Source organism: Bombus pascuorum, chromosome 13 (genome assembly GCF_905332965.1).
Source record: "Bombus pascuorum chromosome 13, iyBomPasc1.1, whole genome shotgun sequence".
NCBI classification, from domain to species: domain Eukaryota; kingdom Metazoa; phylum Arthropoda; class Insecta; order Hymenoptera; family Apidae; genus Bombus; species Bombus pascuorum.
Genome location: NC_083500.1, coordinates 1,006,527 through 1,024,691, shown reverse-complemented (window position 1 = coordinate 1,024,691; position 18,165 = coordinate 1,006,527). Strand labels below are relative to the sequence as shown.

At 34.2% G+C, this 18,165-nt stretch overlaps 2 protein-coding genes across 4 annotated transcripts in view; both read left to right on the top strand.

Annotated features, from left to right (window-relative positions):
- The window catches only part of LOC132913419 (furin-like protease 1), a 351,740-nt gene that overhangs the window by 66,092 nt on the left and 267,483 nt on the right, over nucleotides 1-18,165 (top strand). The window lies entirely within an intron of this gene.
- Nucleotides 1-18,165, top strand: part of LOC132913436 (neuronal acetylcholine receptor subunit alpha-7-like) — a 167,693-nt gene that overhangs the window by 110,299 nt on the left and 39,229 nt on the right. For all 3 annotated transcript variants that reach the window (XM_060971791.1, XM_060971790.1, XM_060971789.1), the window contains 2 exons: nucleotides 660-704; nucleotides 16,572-16,681. In XM_060971791.1, coding sequence (XP_060827774.1) covers nucleotides 16,590-16,681 — 92 coding nt within the window. In that variant the 5' untranslated portion in view covers nucleotides 660-704; nucleotides 16,572-16,589. The remainder of the gene's footprint in view (nucleotides 1-659; nucleotides 705-16,571; nucleotides 16,682-18,165) is intronic.

Here is an 18,165-nt window from a genome sequence, read left to right as displayed (position 1 = left end):
CTTTCCGTTTCATCACTGGTCAAGAATAAAGACAGAGTTAGCCAACTTATTGCGTTTTATTAATTGCCTCGACCTAGTTAGTAATCCCGACCAAGCTCGATAAGTAAGCTAACGAGTAACGAAGACGTTTCCGAAAAGTAGAGAACTTCTACGTCACAAAATAATTAGTTTTATTTCTTCTCTCGCAAATACTTTAACTGCTTATAAAATCGACGTCAAAGGGAGGAAGAAAAACGTGTTCGTTAAGGAAATTCTGAGCAGATTGTGTTTGTTACAGCGAATAGAGAAGCAACGGTACAAAATAGATTTCTCTTGTATTCTCTTAAATGGAAAAAATAGGATTAATGTGGAAGTTTCAAAAACAGTTGTTTAAAACGACCCCCTATTGTTGTTTAGTTCTGTTGTTTCAAGGTTTTGCTACAAAATCTGCTTTTCTAGTTTTTGTGTCCCTTCTACCCCTAAAAACACTTCATTTGTATTTTAGAGCGATTCTTAAACCTCTCAAAATGTATTTGAAAGCATTTTATCTTACTGTTAATTAAAACAATTTTGTGCATGAAATGGTTAATAATGTTTTAGTTTGAAATATTCGATGTTTTGCTATGATTTATCCGTGCCAAAATAACAATCACGTATAATTGATATTTTTTATGTTTCAGGACGAGAAGAACCAATTGCTCATTACAAACCTCTGGTTGAAATTGGTGAGCCCTTTTTTTACATACATATTACCAATACTTATCGATATCTATAAATATAAATACATATCAAAAGGTTCTATCAAACTAGAAAATTGACGAGCTAATTTCACACAATAATTACAATGAAAATAGAGAAATAATTAACAATTTCTCTCACGTTTGTGGATGCAGAATTGGAAAATAAAGAAAATCCAGGAAAAATTCCACTCATATGATTGAAATAATTGGATCGTCCTGTGATCTCGTAATAATAGAAATTTTTTTACTCAACAAACGGAAATGAAATCAAATTCATTACAATAAAGATATTTCACGTTACAAGGAAAATATATTAAAGGGTACGCGAAACAATTTAGCTTGATCAATGATATAACAATTTGAAGAGATCATTAATTTAATATTCCAACATATACAAGTCATAAGATTTGTATTTGACATGTGACTTACACGAAATGCCGAATACTTCGATCGATTTTCCAAATAGACAAACATGTGACCTTGCTGCACATCTGAATTAATACTATTAATCAGAAAGTGATCAAAGAAATAATTATATAAAGCAAGTTCAGCATAATGTGGGATAAGGATAATGTCTATATTGTAATTTATGTAACCAAGCCTAATTTCTCGGCCAATGAGCTGAAATGAATAAACTACTACTATTAATCAATAAATTATTGTGCAAGAAAGTCCTGGCCGAATTAATCACGGTCCTTGACTACCGTATATATGCATTGCACAAATTTCAAACCATTTAGTAAAGTTTCCAACGGTGTTAATTCCACGCGAATATCTTCGACATCTAGAACTTGGTAAAATAACTCGTGATATTGTCTTAAAGTTCGAATGCTTGATCATAATGGATTACAAAAGTCGATCGCTATCTTCGATTATCATAAAATGCACGAATTCCTACCGATATAATAAAGCGACAGTGTTAGAACCAACGAGTGAATTCCATGGGAATATCCTACAATTTGATAAAGGAAATATCACGTGACATTATTTCGAAGTTCGAATCGTGATCATAATAGATTCTTATCAACTGGAACTACAATATTAATAGACTCACGGGCAACAGGTATTCTCACTAAGGTGGCTGAAGTGGCGCACCCTTATTAGGGTAGACTACCGTAATATTTCCTTTCAGGAGGTTTCGAACCGCACTTTAAAACGCTTGTCGTTGCTCATTTCCAACGGCTTATGCCTCGTCAATCCTCGCCCTCATCCACCTCTATCAAGCTGCGCCATGAACGGCTTTACGATGACCCAAATTCACAGTTAACGATTCGACGATGATGTTTTGCCCGATTGACAAATCGACCGGCCATTCCCGCGACCTATGTTAACAATTAAAACGGGACAGAAGCACCGTTCCATCCTCAAATCCCCTGCCACTGATTGTCGTTCGACGATTCAGAAATTAATATTTAAGATGATCTGGGACGTTGATAAATTGAACGAACGATTACAAATAGAACGATGATTTTGACATCATCGGACGTGAGCTGTTTTCGATAGATGGATTGAAATTGAATAGATGATTACAAATATGCAGGGCACGCGTAGACTTAATTTTGTAGACTTCTTCGTTTATGGAATAGTAGAATTCTAATGCATATTCATATCGCAATTTAATTGTAACTCAATAATAGCAATAAAAAACAGGACCATATTGTGACGATTGGAAACAGAAAATGTTTTAATTTGAGATTTTATTTCGCTGGAATAATAATCCCTATATCTGACACATGAAACGTTGTAATCATTCATTAAGTATATTAGATAATATACCATTAATTTTAAAGCACAATGTAAATGATTACACGCAAATAGATTAACGTAATATACAAGTTCTGATTTTTTTGAAAATAAATTCCACACGAAGTTAAACGACCTAGATTATTTCTTTCCTCTTTAAGAGCAATTCTCACTTTCAATCCGCGTATTACACGTACTCTTTTTACTAAAAGAAACGCAAGCGTACATAAACAAGTGGAAAGTATTTGTTCGTCGCTTTTTAATCTTTTTCGCCTACCTTTGGATGTCAAGTGCACGTAGTATAAGAGAGAACCTAATGCACAGCTGCACTTGACTTGCAGCGCCTGATATCTTTTTGAATGTAAGTCACTGAGATATTCAACAACTCCGAGATAAGACTTCGAGATATTCAAGATATGTTTGACGTTTTCACATATCGAAACCACGTCCTACATATTTCCTGATAGCATTTCTATCAAATATATTTGTATTTCAGCAAAGAAGAATAGGACGATCGAATCCAAATGCTCTTCTGTCAGTGTATAACTTCTGACTTATGCAATTATGTGAAAATAGTAGAGTACCTGCTTTAATATATACCTTCCTTAATATGAACGTTGAAAGACTTGGGGAAATAGTACAAAATAGTAACTAAACTATCTATTTTCCATTTAAATTAGTACCCTTCAGAAACAAAAATCAATATGTTGAAAAATTGGAGACCTTGATATAATCAATCAAAAACTTTCAATATTAAAATTTGGATACACAGATAGTAATCAATAAGAAACAATTTTCGTAGACGATATTAATAAAATCAATTACCATTTTAAAACAACAGTACTGGTTCAATTTTGCAAATAAAGATATGATACGAAGGGACTTGACGAAAGTGCGAGGTAATGTGAAAACGTTAAGTACAATATTATGCACTTCGTCTTCAAATCCTGCTAATTCTCCGTGACTCTATATCAACCACTGTTACGTCGCATTTGCATAGTTTTCATTGAGATCATAGGATAGGGAATGCAAAGGTACGTACCATATTCCCGAGTTCTCACCACATTGGCACGCGAGAAATACGTATTAAGCGAACATGCACCAAGTGTCCCGTAATTTGCATATGTGCAAGGGATTCCATGTCAGCTGGTCGTACATTGATTAGTTATTAAAGACTCGAATGCATTTACAGTACAACCATAATGTCGTATTTATACCGCAATTACAATGTTAGACGACTGGAGTACCGACAGAATAATTGTTGATCTAGAATATGTACGCGAAAACAACTTTTTAATAAAACGATCATCCAGAATTTGTTACACTGTTTTTACGTTTGACGTCAAAGGAACGTTTAAGTTCCTTTCCCTGAGTTTCCCATCGCAATCAATCATATACAGGGGACAGATTAAGCGAAAAAATCTCGCTGACAAAAAGGACTTTCCGATAACCCCGATATTAGAGAGAAAAGAAACATCGTGTGTCTAATGTGGTAATTTTATCGATATCTAGAAATTGACTATAGAAGCAGATTCCAAATCATTCAGTTCCTTGCAGATGAAAAAGAAGTATGATTTATAAGAAATAGAAAATATGAACATAACCTATATAAATCTCAGCTCGTAGTAAAACACCCATATAAATCTCGTACTTTCGTAGCTATAAAATTTATAGGCAAATGATATGAATAATATAATAACTCACCAAAATAATGTTCACTAATTGATCGAATGCATCGTCAGGTTTCCAGGTCAGCTGTCAGCTGTCGCGTTCATCTTTCGTGTTCCTTTCTTCTTTCTTACAATTATTATTCGCGGAATCAACGCAAGTATACATACATACAGTCGGCCACAAAAAGATTCGGACACTTTTTTAATCTGTAAACTCTATATTTTTAGTAAACATACGAGGACCAACAAGAATATATTACATTAGGTTACACTACACTATACGTATATATAAAAATAGAAAAAATCTTTTGAGTTATTATTGTTCGTGATTATACATATAAGCACTTTACCACAGTATCGACTTTAACTGATTTGTGAAATAAATTTCGAACGTATCAAAAACTCACTCGACACAAAGCATCGGTTTACGTCGTCGCGTAATGAAAACGAGGTTAAGAACAACCGCCTAATTAAGTATATCACCGGCATTTGTTGATACGCGAACGTCAACACGACACGACGTTGTTTCTCGTAATTAATAAGGCAAACATTTACATTTTCGGAATTCTTGGTTATTTGACCTTCGACTGCTACTTTTTTCTTTATTTTGATCGATTTTTTCACGCAGCATCTCTCACCACTACTATGACGCGAAGCGCGGGAAACGACAGTGCGTTTGGCACTATTTCTAACCCCATCTATGTATGACATTTAGACAACACTAATTGTACCAATTATAATATTATTTAAATTACCTATTAAGTACAAGTAACTATTATTCCTTATAAGTTTATTTTCAGATTTTTCGATTTTTTTAATGAATTATATGTACAATTTTATTGAATAATATGCAATTAGTTAATTCGATTTGCATATGTAAAGATGTTGGTTTGACTTCTGAGGCAAAATTAGTTGATCGCAGCCTAGCAAGCTAAATGCTAGTTACACAGCATATGTTGTAATTATTAGTTTTAATCTTGTTACTGTGCCGACAGTTATTATAATCAACAGTGCAAAGGAATCAATCGTCAAGAGCTTCACTGAGCAGATATAAAGCGATAAGATGTATTAAATTGAAAAATGATCATCTATGTATTTCACATAGGTTAATGTATTTTACAATTTCTTGTATATCTAAGTCAATATCTAAGTCAAATGTACTCGAAAAAATTTCGCTTATTCTTGTATCTTTTAAATAAGATTTCAAAAATAGGATTTCTATTTTATTACTCTTATCTTTACTAGAATTTAGAGAATATTATATTTGAATTACTTTCTTATTCTTAAATATGACATATAAAATTCGTAAATTTATGTTAATTGTTAATAAGTACTATTTTATTTATACTCAAATGTCGAATGAATTTCTGAAACAATTTTTCAAACTTACTCAAATCCTACAATAGAGAAAGGTGCTTCCTTGTACATAGAAAAAGCTTCACGGTGTTCCATTGCTGCTATTCAGACTCTAAATCATTTCAAACAGAAACAATATATATGAAGCTTAGAAGATTTCCAGAAACGTGCAAAGCGTAAAAATTGTAACGAGTATATAATAAATGGACATAAATCTTGCCAACAGGAAACGTATATGCATAAACTCGTTGTATCTTACTGAAATGTTTACGTCCATTAAATCCAATATATTACACAATACTCATACATAGAGTTAATATTTATGTGTTCAATTAAGGTTTGCATCGCAGCCATTTAATCGTTACACAAAATTTCGGTATTTTTAACAGTAAAAATGTGACGAGATATAAAAGGATTCGATGCAATTATTCTAACCAGTCGAGTGCAGTTACTTAAACGAGCAAAAACACTTGTAGACGATGTACTAAGATGCATGTAATTCAATTAACCATCAAGGATGCACTATGGCCCAATTGATATCGAATTTATCGGCTATTGAGTTTGAGAAGCTCGTCTTGTAATTTCCATCGTAATTGGAATTTTAATACTACATCAGATTCATCAAATTTGATTGGGGGAATTGATTATCGAATTCGGCAGGACCGTTTCATTATTTCAGAGATATCTCGTTCGTCTCTTGATTTAACATGATTTCCAAGAGTTTACGGCTAATGAAATTTGTCAATCGACATATTCTAATTTCATAAAGGAAAAAAATTATATTTTCATATATTTTATCATTAGTTTTTTCGATTTGTATTTAGAATTCTTTTTTTAATAATTTATTAGCTTGCGTTTTATATACGTTCTGTACGTTTCTGCACTTTTACGATACCCATAAATGCATAAACATCTGCAGTCTAGTCACGATATGTCAGAGGAAATGGGTTCTCCGGTCTTCAGTTTAAATAGAACAAGCAGCATTTTTCTCGGCACGAAACGCTTCACCTTCTTTAGCTCTTATGCTGTCAATGGTAGAAAAATGTTTTCTGGTCAAATTAGTTTCACGAGGTAGGTACTAGCCTACTTTAGCGAATTCAGAATTCAGAAGCGCTTCGATCGGGACATCAACGAAGTAGTTCCGAGGCAAGGCTGAAGTGCATTCGCCTAACACAGTCGTAGCGGGACATACATAGTTACGTGAAAATCCACGATTGCAGAAACGAACTTCTCGGTAGGGTGTAACTTCTTGGCCTCCACTAGAAAAGAGTGGAGCACGACTCGAGTAGGCGGAGTGCTCGCGTGTCTGTGAGCTTTAACGGCTCTATGGTATTATGAGCGAAGTCAGCGCTAGGTGCACTCTCTTTCCCTCTTTACTATCTCACTATGCGTCCCTCGCTTCGCTTCACCCTTCTGTTAGCCTCCATCGCGTCCCTATTTCCGTTTCTCACCCCAGTTTTGTGCGTTCACCTAAGAGAGATGAGTAGGAAAGATGGACCGAGGGATTGGAGAGAGGAAGAAGAAGTTCAGCTACTCAACCTGCCTAGTACAGTGTCCCCTATAACGACGAAAACAAGTTTTCCTTCTTTCTTTCCTTTCTTCTTCCTTGTTTTCATAAAAGAATAATCCGCTAGGCATAGCCCGTGTAAGAGATTTTCCAACAGAACGTGTGGTAAATGATATTCAGTTTTATACAAAACCCTACCGTTTTATCATCGCTTTAGAGATGTAATCCATTAAGAATTTTTATTATTTTCGGCATTCATTGTTTACGCTTCTTAAATTTTTGTTTAGGCTCGTGTTACGCCGAATAAAAGCTGGTTATCGATTTTTCATTCCTAATATCCGGTCGTATTGGATATTTGTATTTTAAAATACTTAATTGTTGTCAACCTTCTATTTTTAAAGGTGCGACGAATCGAAGATGATTTTCAATTAGTTCATTTCATTTGTATACTATGCACACAGCGAATGTGCAATTGCTGCTGCCAACTAACAGCTATCAATGACAGAACGAGATGAGTCAGAAGCACCACAGGCAGCTAGAATCCTCGTTTGATTAGGTTCGTTAATGTGCCTGCCACTGTCAATTGAGACGGACTGATATTCTCTAGTAATCCGCTGAGGGCACCTTATCGGGCTGATATGTTATTGGCGCGGATCAGCGTGTATTCGCTTTATATATTACATACATATTTGATTAAAAAACTATTGTCATTCGGATGTTACCCTATGTGTTATAATTGGTATCTTTAGAAACTGCAATAATTTGATATTAGAGAAGCTGTTTTAAAATACACGATGAAAATTTATTTTATTAATTCATTCATGAATGATAAGAAACATTTCGCAAAAATCTCAGTATAATCTTCTGTCATGTTTAACATTAATTAAAGTTTATAGATGCGGTTAATGTGAAGTCATGATCATTGATGCATCGCTGTTATATAGTGTGAGTGATCTTCTTGATTTAAAGGGATCCATTTCTAAAAGGATTATCAGTAAATGGAGATCAAAGATAAGTTCCAGAAAGTTTCATCCTCAGAATTTCGTTTAAATGAAAGTTAAATTAAACCCAATTGCATAGTCTTTCATTGGTAAAGATTTCGGACGCGATTATCTGTAATTTTATCATACGATTATTCTTATGATTTTTTCTTCTTTCACAGTTGCTTCTATAGTAATTTTAATTATAAATCTCAATCATTATTATAATATCTTTTAATTATTATAAAATCTCAATACGGTACGTGAATCTTGTGCCTTTTTTATTTTTCCATTTTTTCTTTCTATTTTTAGGATTTCTCCTTTTTATATTCGATTGATACATCTTATTACTCTTGGGAGGATAGTATTAAGCAAACACTCATTTAACTCTTATGAAAAGCATGTATACTGAAAAAGCTTTTAGGAAAATCAAATTACCTCATTTTCCTAATCTAACATACATATATATACATAAATAAAAACCATCAGCCGCGTTATAAAATGATACTTTGATCTATATAATAACGTATTAACAATATTACCTCATGAACAAATTAAAGTATTAAATTTTTATTCAACCGGACACAAGTCGAAAATTTTATTAGAAAATCAGAAAAACGCAAAGGTTCATGAGTCAGGTACATACGCGAAGTACCAAGCGTGCTAATATTACTGATATTTATTCAGAGAGAAGCATGTTTCCTGCAAACGGTTTGGCATCCGCAGAGAAGCGAGCAAATATTCCTTATACATATACGGTGGCACTTGGGGTAAATTCAGGTCATACAAGCAATCGAGAGTGTATTAACTAGCTCTCAACGAGAATTGAGTTACGCCGTGAGTTCGTGGTCCCTGATCAAAAGCCAGTGATGTATTGTAAACGGAAGGTGCAAAATTTCACCCTATTTGCCGTAAATTCACGCGATTCGGCTCCTCTGTGACTAGTCATTTTTAAAAATTTCATGCTCTCTGCCACGAAATTTGTGTGAGCCAGCGACTCTTAGCAATTGGTCATTTCTCGTCATCATCCTATCTGACAACTTACCCTAAAATTTTCTCGATTTTCCAATGTCTCCGGTTTTCTGCTCGAAGATAAATCAACTATATCTATATGAATTTTACGAAATTTTAATAATTAATGCGTAGTATTTATTACTTTATCTCCATATTTCCTTTTTTATGTGGACAATCTTCTCACCGTTGAAACTGTATTTCTCTGAAATTCAATCGTATCGTAATTACGCTAAATGCAAAAAACGATCGGGTCATTATTTCAATTGACGTCCATTTTCATGTACGATATTAATTTATCGCTTAACAATCTTCGGTGTTCTACCGCGAGGCATAATTCAATAAGAAGCAGGAAGGGCGCTCAATGAATTGTGTTTGATTCAAGAAAATTCGCCAGGTATTCGCCAAGGTACGAAACCGTGAAAGATTGTAAACTTGGGGCGCGAAACAACCCATCTCTACGTGCCAAGCTCAATTTCACTTTGACGTGCCTTACATTGGTCCCGAGTTACTCAGCGGTTTTACGAATCGCTATTTTTCTTTTTCTTTTTCTCTTTATGTACCACACATGCACAAACATGTTAGAAATTGCACAGGTTGTTAACATATAGATGGGAATACACCATACAAGTTAGAAGTATTCTTACGCATGTTTTTGTATATCCACTAACAATAAATTTGTAATACCTACTGAAAGATGGATCAAATCTACATGAAAGTAAGAATTAGAAGTAAAAATTTCATACTCTCTAAATTTCAAAACTAGTTCTAGCTTAGATATTTACAAAAATATATCTTGCAGATTTTAAAAGTAAAAGATTAGATACACAAGTGGTATGTTTGCCCTGGTACATGTATCGAAAACATGATTGTTTTAGTTGTGGAATTCCATCAGCTCTTCTTTTCTTTCATGCTCCTTCCTTGAGTTCGTAAATACGTTCACTCGTTTACATCAAGTTCTAATACAGCGCCGTTCGCAACTTATGTATATCGATTTTGGCACAATGAAATTAAGAAATGCGCTGTCGAAAATTGCCCGAGAAAATTATTTGGCAGACTAAATTAATTCTTTAAGCACGAAAACGTAAAATTAGGAATAAAATAAGTTTCATTAATCATATTTTTTGGTATTAAAATTAAATGAATATATTTATCAAAACAGCGAGGTAGAATTGCTGTGAAAACAAAATTATACTAAGAAACTAAAAACACGGATTGCATCGAACGTGAAAAGAATGTAACTTTGTATTCTTAAATGTTATTATGTAGGATTATTCACAGCTTTAATATGGAATTAAATTCGCTACGGGTTACATAGAATTTTACAATAGTATGGAAACTTAAACATAAAATATTTCCTTCCAAAGATATGTATATACAAGAATATTGCTTGCTACGTATAAAAGTAATAAAACGAAATAAAGTTTTACTATATAAATGATGAACTCCTAAAAAGTATGTCGCCATTAGTAGAACGGAATAAGCCAGCTGAAAAATACTCGCATTTCAAAGCATGATGTTAAACAATGATACGTGATTATCAACAGGATATGAATTTTCAAAGAGTACTACCATACATATTAATCCTTACACCGTTACAGAGATGGAAACATATTTTGTTACTGAGAAGTAACAAAGTAAATAGTAAAATAAATGAAAGAAGTACACAAGTAAAGTTATTACTCAATAATTACGTAGCTATTATTCGAAGATCTTTATTCGGGAATATTTTACGATCTGGTGATATAAATTTCTCAACAAATGTATGTATAACCGAAACGCGATCGAACTGTTGTTTATCCATACCTAGCTTTATCTCTTATCTTTTGGTCTTTTTCATCACATCGAGATGGTTACGTAGTTTCATCGACTTGTTCTCGAGATAACAATGAACAAATTTTTCAGCTCGTGACGGTTTAATTAAGCTTCGACGAAAAAACGACTGAATCACGCGTCCCTTGTTTGCATTAATAAAATAGAGATTCGATGCTTTTCAGTTACGATGGATTTCATTTTGGGGAAAAACAAAATTATGCATTGGCCGTTACATCTTCGATACTACACGTTCAATGGTGTGTATGCGTCAGCTTGTAAAGCACAATTAAACCGATAGGGGATGCATATGTACATTATCAAGAACCAATGATTAAACGATCATTTTCATGAACGGTTATACATATCGAAACGGGTGTATAACGTTGATATGTTGTATTTAACATGCTCCAGAAATTGGAAAATATTAATCAGCTCATTAAGAATCGCTTGATTCATTAGATAATCTTTTATTTCTGTTTCATATTCGGGTAATGATATCAATGATAAAGGGTAGAAACGTTTACAATGAGACAACGAGCATTCATAATAGCTTTAAAACATTGGTATCTTGAACAAAGGCGAGTCGAATCAATTAGCTTTCGCATATTCTTTTTCCCTCGATGATCTCTTTCGATCTACCCATAGTATCTTTGTTTCCATCTTCGTTACTACCCTCGATTCAATCCCATGTGCCTTGTGATGAACTTGGTGGCATGGTTTAATTAGGTCACTCATCCGAGGAAAGTGAAGTATGTCTGTGAAACAGATGATATACGTATTTCCAGGGCTAGCATTTTCAGAGTAACGCAGAATCTTCGAGATCGAGAAAATAATCAATTTACTCAAAATTATCATCCGACAATTATTTTTATGGAATATTACAAATTACAAGTTTGAATAAATTGATATGGTCATTGTTGACGTAGTCTTTCCGCCATGGAATCGGAATACATAGATTTCATAAATTTTATAGAAGAAATCCAATCAGAAGCGAAGAAAGGTCTGAAGTATCTTAACGACTTTATATTCCAACATAATCTTCTCATCATCTGTTCAGCCGCTCTCTGCTCTTCGCGTTTGGACGAACTTTGGGAAACGCTCTAATTACGTCCTTCAGCGAAGAGAATGGAGACTTAAAATTAGTTGCGAAACCAGCGATCCGGTTTCCTTCTGAAGAGACTGCGCAACGAAATTCTCAGGACATTTTATCTTCATTTAATACCTCAGATGTTGTAAATTATGATTTTAACATCCCGCAGTACTTAAAGTAAGAGAAGCAACAAAAAAAAAAAAAAAAGAGAGAAGAGGAGAGAGGGGAGAACAAAAAGAAATCTTAAAAACTATTTAAAAGACGGTAAAACGAAATTCGGAATGTTCCAGAGATTTTTTTTTTTTTTTGATACATCAGCAAGAAATTTACCGTACCGTTAAACAGTTAATGCTTTCGAAGGTAATTCAGAAAAGGTAGTATAAAGAGTTGTCCGTGGAAAATGCAAAAGAATCTTGCCCGCAGCACTTTAAATGAACTTCTTGGATAGTTTGAAACTGCTGCCCCAATTCCAAGGGTGAATCCGAATAATCAGCCTCGCGAGTTTATACGCGAAACGCTCCATCAAACGTTCAAATCTTAAAGCTAGCAAAGGTTTCAAGCGGTTTCTGCCTTCGATTCGCTCAATGTATTCGTTAATATCGTTTAACGTTTCTCATCATAGAAGATCGAAAGAGCCATTAGTAGTCGGTTCGACTTCTGTAGCCTGCACGTGCAACCGCTGAGAGTCTAAGTCAAGTTTTGGTCAGAGTTTTCGATCGACGAGTTTGGAAGACAACCAGCGTGCACAAGCTACTAATCGGCCAGAAGTTAAATCAAGCGAAAATATAGTACAGCTAGTTAGTTACAGTTCGTTGAATAGTTCAACTTTTATTGGCGCTAGGAACGGCGGCGGGCTTTAAGATCACGAATTCGAAGGAATTGCAGAAAGAGCACAACGTTACACAAATTAGAAGGAAGGATCGCTTAATGTCCCGTGAATTTTAACTATGTACGACTCTTGTGGCGATTCGAAGGTTTTCGCCGAATTTTTAGCACAATTTATCTGCTAGTTCATGTCACACGAGCGACTGTTATTATTAATAGCCGTAGTATATTAGCATTAATACATTCTGTAAGCTTTCTGGGTGCGGTATTTTATCAAGTATTCATTATTCAATGATACGTGCTTCGAAGAAAGACCTGTTCTGGAGGTAGAAAATCCATTGCCTTTTGCTCAGCGAACTTGCCTTTTACATACTTTTCCTTAAGTAATAACTTTGACATATTTCTGATAAAAGAAAATCGCAGTTTCAGGAATAGGATAGCCATGTTTTAGTAGCAGCAAATGCATTAACGTGCAGTCTTCTTGACCTATTGTACAAACTTTCCAGAGCAGAAGACAAAAGCAAAACGGAAGACAAAGCGGTATGCCGATGCGACGTCGTAGATCAGGTCCTCTGACAAATCTGTTGATCGCATTCGCGTACCAACGGGACAGCGATCGGAATAGCCCGGATTCGAAGGAGCGATAATTGAAATTGTCAAGATTCCCCGCTCGACAAATTTAGCACGGACGTGCCGTTGAATCCTTTGCAAGATTTTCGTGTAATGTCAACAACGGAATCTGTGTCGCGACCGAGAGAAAGGAAGAAGGCGAGATGGAAATCCGAAGGTGGAATTTACGATTCGTCCTTAGAAGTCGAAGGTCTTTCGACGATTTCCACTCTCTACGGTTTGGTCAAATTACGATTACATTAAATGGAATCTTACGGGTACCGTTAACTTGCTTTTTCGCTCATCCTACGGTGAATTCGGTACATTCGATCAAAATCGGTCAAGCATTTTAATTAGGTTGCCGGCTCGGAGACCAATTGACAGTGAAACGAATATAAAACAGTAGAAAACAGTCGTGATGCGATTTGAATCCAAGAGACGACTCAGTTTTATGTTTATGGATATTGCAAGGGTGGGAATCGTGCTGTACTTCCAAAAGAGGGAAAATTGGGGCAAAGTTCGGAATTATTCTTCGAGAGAATTGGAGATGGAAATCATTAAACTCGGCATTTGCGTGTGCGTCGCCGCATTTATATCGCTTAATTCGTAGCACGTGCATTTTGAATTTTCCCTCCTTTTCTTATCTTCGCTATGGAATTTACATACGGAATTTTCTGCAAATAACAGTGATATGTGGACCAATGAAATGGTACTTTATGGGACGTTGTAAGAAGAATGTATGATATCCTTTGCCAAGATACGAAACTTTATATGATAATACAATGTTTGGTATAACATGTGTTGTGTTTTCCTCGTTTGAAATTTTTCCATGAAGGAATGATTTATTTAATGTATCCATCTTGGCATGCTTCTCTTTTATATATAACATATATAACATATATATATATATACATACATATATATGTTAGGTTGTAACATACGAAGGATTTCTTTTCTTCCATTGAAATACATATGTATTGTGTACGAAATAAATATTTTTTGATATGAAGTATTTGATATGAAAAAATGTAAGGTATTCAAATAGATATTTAATGTAAGATTCCAACTTTATAAATAGTTATAGCAATATGAGTTTTTGATACACAGCAAAATCACGAAACACAAATGAGCTGGGTCGAAATCGATGTGAATCGAAATAAGTTGAATTTGGAGAGATTGATTAGTTTGTCGAAGGAAATTTCAGTTGGCGAAATTGATTGCTTAACTTCAAAACTAGAAAAATGTTCAGACTAGGTCGCTGGAGAATAGATAGATTTCTCACTTAGCGTTGAGTTAATCGGGGAATCAAGAATCATTTTAGCGAAACTTCTTCCAGTTTTTGTTTTACGATCTTTTATTCGATTACCTCTTCTATTCCGATTGCCTTAGAATACTGACGCTCTTAGAAAATGTATTTTCGTTGTATGCCAACCATGCGATGAGATTGCCAGCATTCGTCTCTTTTCAAAGGAACGAGTCTCTTCAGTTTTCTCGCGAATAGCGAATACAGGGCTTTGTAATATCTGCCGTAAGTAACGGATCCTTTCTAAGAGAAAGCAATATTGGCTCTCAATATTGCCTTATAAACTGAATGAGACGTGGAAATATTATTAGGAGAGATATTGTACGGCGAGGATAGTATTATCTGTTAAACGTATAATGAATTTTTGATGTCATGTGTATATATTTGTTATAAGCTGCTTTTATTTCAGATCTAAATATTATTCGACCATTTGAACGATACAATTTTTACGTGAATCATCTTGTACTTCATTATTGCCATATTCGATTACTTCCCTTCCTTCGTATCAAGTAGAAATCTCAAAATCTGAGCGCAAAAGGAAATTTTATGCTAGACTGATGAGTTGTGAACCAGTTTCATTATAACAAACAAGAGGCTGATCCTGTATGTCGAGCTTCCACATCCATGCGTAGAAATGGGTATATAATAAACGGCCTATGCGTGCCACGTAAACCATCGGACACAGTAGCCATTATTAATTATCCGCCAGTGTACTCCATCAGTGGCTAATCAATCGGGAGTTGGTGACTAATGGGTGTGAATCTAATGGCCTACACGAAACAGATCGAGCATTCCTGCGGACAAGTATTCGATGAGTGACGACTCCACTTACCGTTAGAATTCATCCATTCGTTCCTTACTCCATGTTCATCATATTAACGACAATATCTCTGTTCGTTTTAATGCCCACAATGGTCGAATAACTGAAATCATTTCGCGTTTGATTTTTTCGTTTAATTATACGCGATTCGAAATATTTAATTATTCGCGAAAAATATGTATCTGTAAATGACAAAGAATGGTTCAATTTGAAATACATATAACCATTTATCATTATTAATCGGAATAAACCTTTTTAGAAAGGAAAGGGATGCTCGTTTTGTTTAACGGAATGTAATTTTATAAAAATTATAAATCAGCCTATACTATTCCGGAAAATGGTAGATTATGAGATAAAATTGACAAATAATAGAATCTAAAATACAGGAAATCCGAATGTTAGCCATAAATATTTTGCTAAAATATCATAATGTATGGGAAAGTATATTGCTAGCCCTATCGATTGGCTCTTTGCATCTTTACTTGTCTTGGCCAAGGAAAACTGGAAATAGCAAAATGAAGAATCCCGCCAAAAGTTTGCAACTTGCCAAATCGCCTCGTATTTTCCGCAAAGTTGCGCTAACTCTGAGCGAAAGTCTAGAAAATTTCCACGAAAACTCTGCCGTGAAAGATATTAGCACCGTAGAATCGACAGTGCATGGTCTATGCGAAGAGAGCAAGTTACTAAACTGTTAAACAAAGTTACGAGTAGTAGGCACCTGCATTTTTAAAATGCATTTTACGTAACATTCCGGCGTTTTTTCATTTTTCCTTCAATATTACAAAAAAATCTGAAACGCAATAGAGTACTAAACTTTTGTTTCGTGTGAAGTTTAACAAAGTAATAATTTGATAATAACTTAAAGAGAGAAAATAAATTTCACTGCGATACATTTTACGTGTAATTTAATTTCGTACCCTTTTGAACCAAATTAAAAAGAAAGTGAATCTAAAAGTAAAAATTAATTTAGCAAAAATATCGTACACGTATATCCTACTTATAGGATCAATAATGTAGACTAATGATTAAGTGAAGGGTCAAATAATAGATTATATGAAATCAGTGGTTCGACTTGTTTGAAAATTTTCAAGGGACGTTTTAAAATAAAATTTTTCAATTACAGGAATGGAACGATGTGAACATGAGATGGAATACGTCGGATTACGGGGGAGTGAGAGACCTCAGGATTCCACCACATAGACTTTGGAAGCCTGACGTTCTCATGTATAACAGGTAATTTAACGCTGCCTTCATCTGTTTAATATTCATGGAACAATCTACTTTATATCATGCATGCTCATAACTAACAATATTTTGGACAATTTCTTTCGCGGAAGTTACGTAAGTTTTTCTTATTTTTATGTTAAAATATACAAACATGATATACGCGTATTCATGAAACGATTATAATAAAATATTGCCGTATTCATTGATTTTTCAATAAACTAATAAATTGGTTTCACGAATGAGCGAAGTGAATGAAATAAAAGAAATATTATTTCCGGTCACTTCAATTCAACAGAATAAGAATTCTGTTCTGTCATTCAATTTTCATCATGTCTGAGATTGACATCAAAAATGTTCTACTTGAATACTTTTCTATACAATAATTAATGAAATAGAATCTTTGGCATCTTTCTTAAATAATGATTGTTATTATTTACACGAGCTTTGCTTTTAAACAAAAACAAAGACGCATAATATATATTGTTAAGATTTGTTACAAAATAAATCAGTTACGTAGCCATTAGATAAGATACGTTGAATACTCGCGTAGAATTCCAGACAATTAGATTTTTCAAAAAAATGTCGTTCCCCTCGCGAAATATTATTGCCGGCGCCTGTTCTCGCAATTTCCAGCCGTCTACCAAAAATTTTAGTAAACTCGATAAAAACGATTCAACGATTCCTGTATGTCAATTCTCTTTCACTCGACCCAGAAACGACTATATACTTGTGTTACAAATACATTCATAAATTCTCTCCTCCACGTAAAGTCAATGATATTTTGCATACACACGTTCACGTACTGATGCTTACGCCAAATTTTTTACCATATTTAGAGGGCTGCACTGCATTCTACTGGTATGCTACTAGCATATGTAAACTGGAAATATTGATTATGTAAGCATGTTTTCGTAATTGATCTTACGTAGCATCAATATAGAATTATGATAGGATTCTGTAATGTGTCAATAGATTAACTAATCGATCGGTTTGCCCGGTTGTTAATCCAACGTCCAATATACATGACAAAATTGAAAAAGCTTCGTTGCAAATAAATCGTCTTCTTAAGCTCGGTTACAGGATTAACTTTTTTAAGTATAGCACGATAACGAAGTGATATGGTCTCTGGGTTGAAACATTAATTTTGATATTGAAATATTATTTGATGTCTCATTTGGTAAACGATCGTGACAGATATTGGATCGTTCGGAAAGTTCATAGCGTTCTTGTTTATTGAGATATTCTTTTGTGTATTTAACGATATTGCAACAGGATTATTTGTTATGATCTTCTGTCAAATGCTGAGTTCCATTATATATTAGTCTTATTGCTAGATATTAAATACATACGGTCGTTAAAAAAAACAACCGGAATTATTCTATAAAGGTTTCAATGAAATTTTTCAATTTAACGACATTAGTGAACACAAATTAATGATCAGCAGCAAGCTATGTTATGATTACCTTCAGGACATGTCATTACTAACTGAC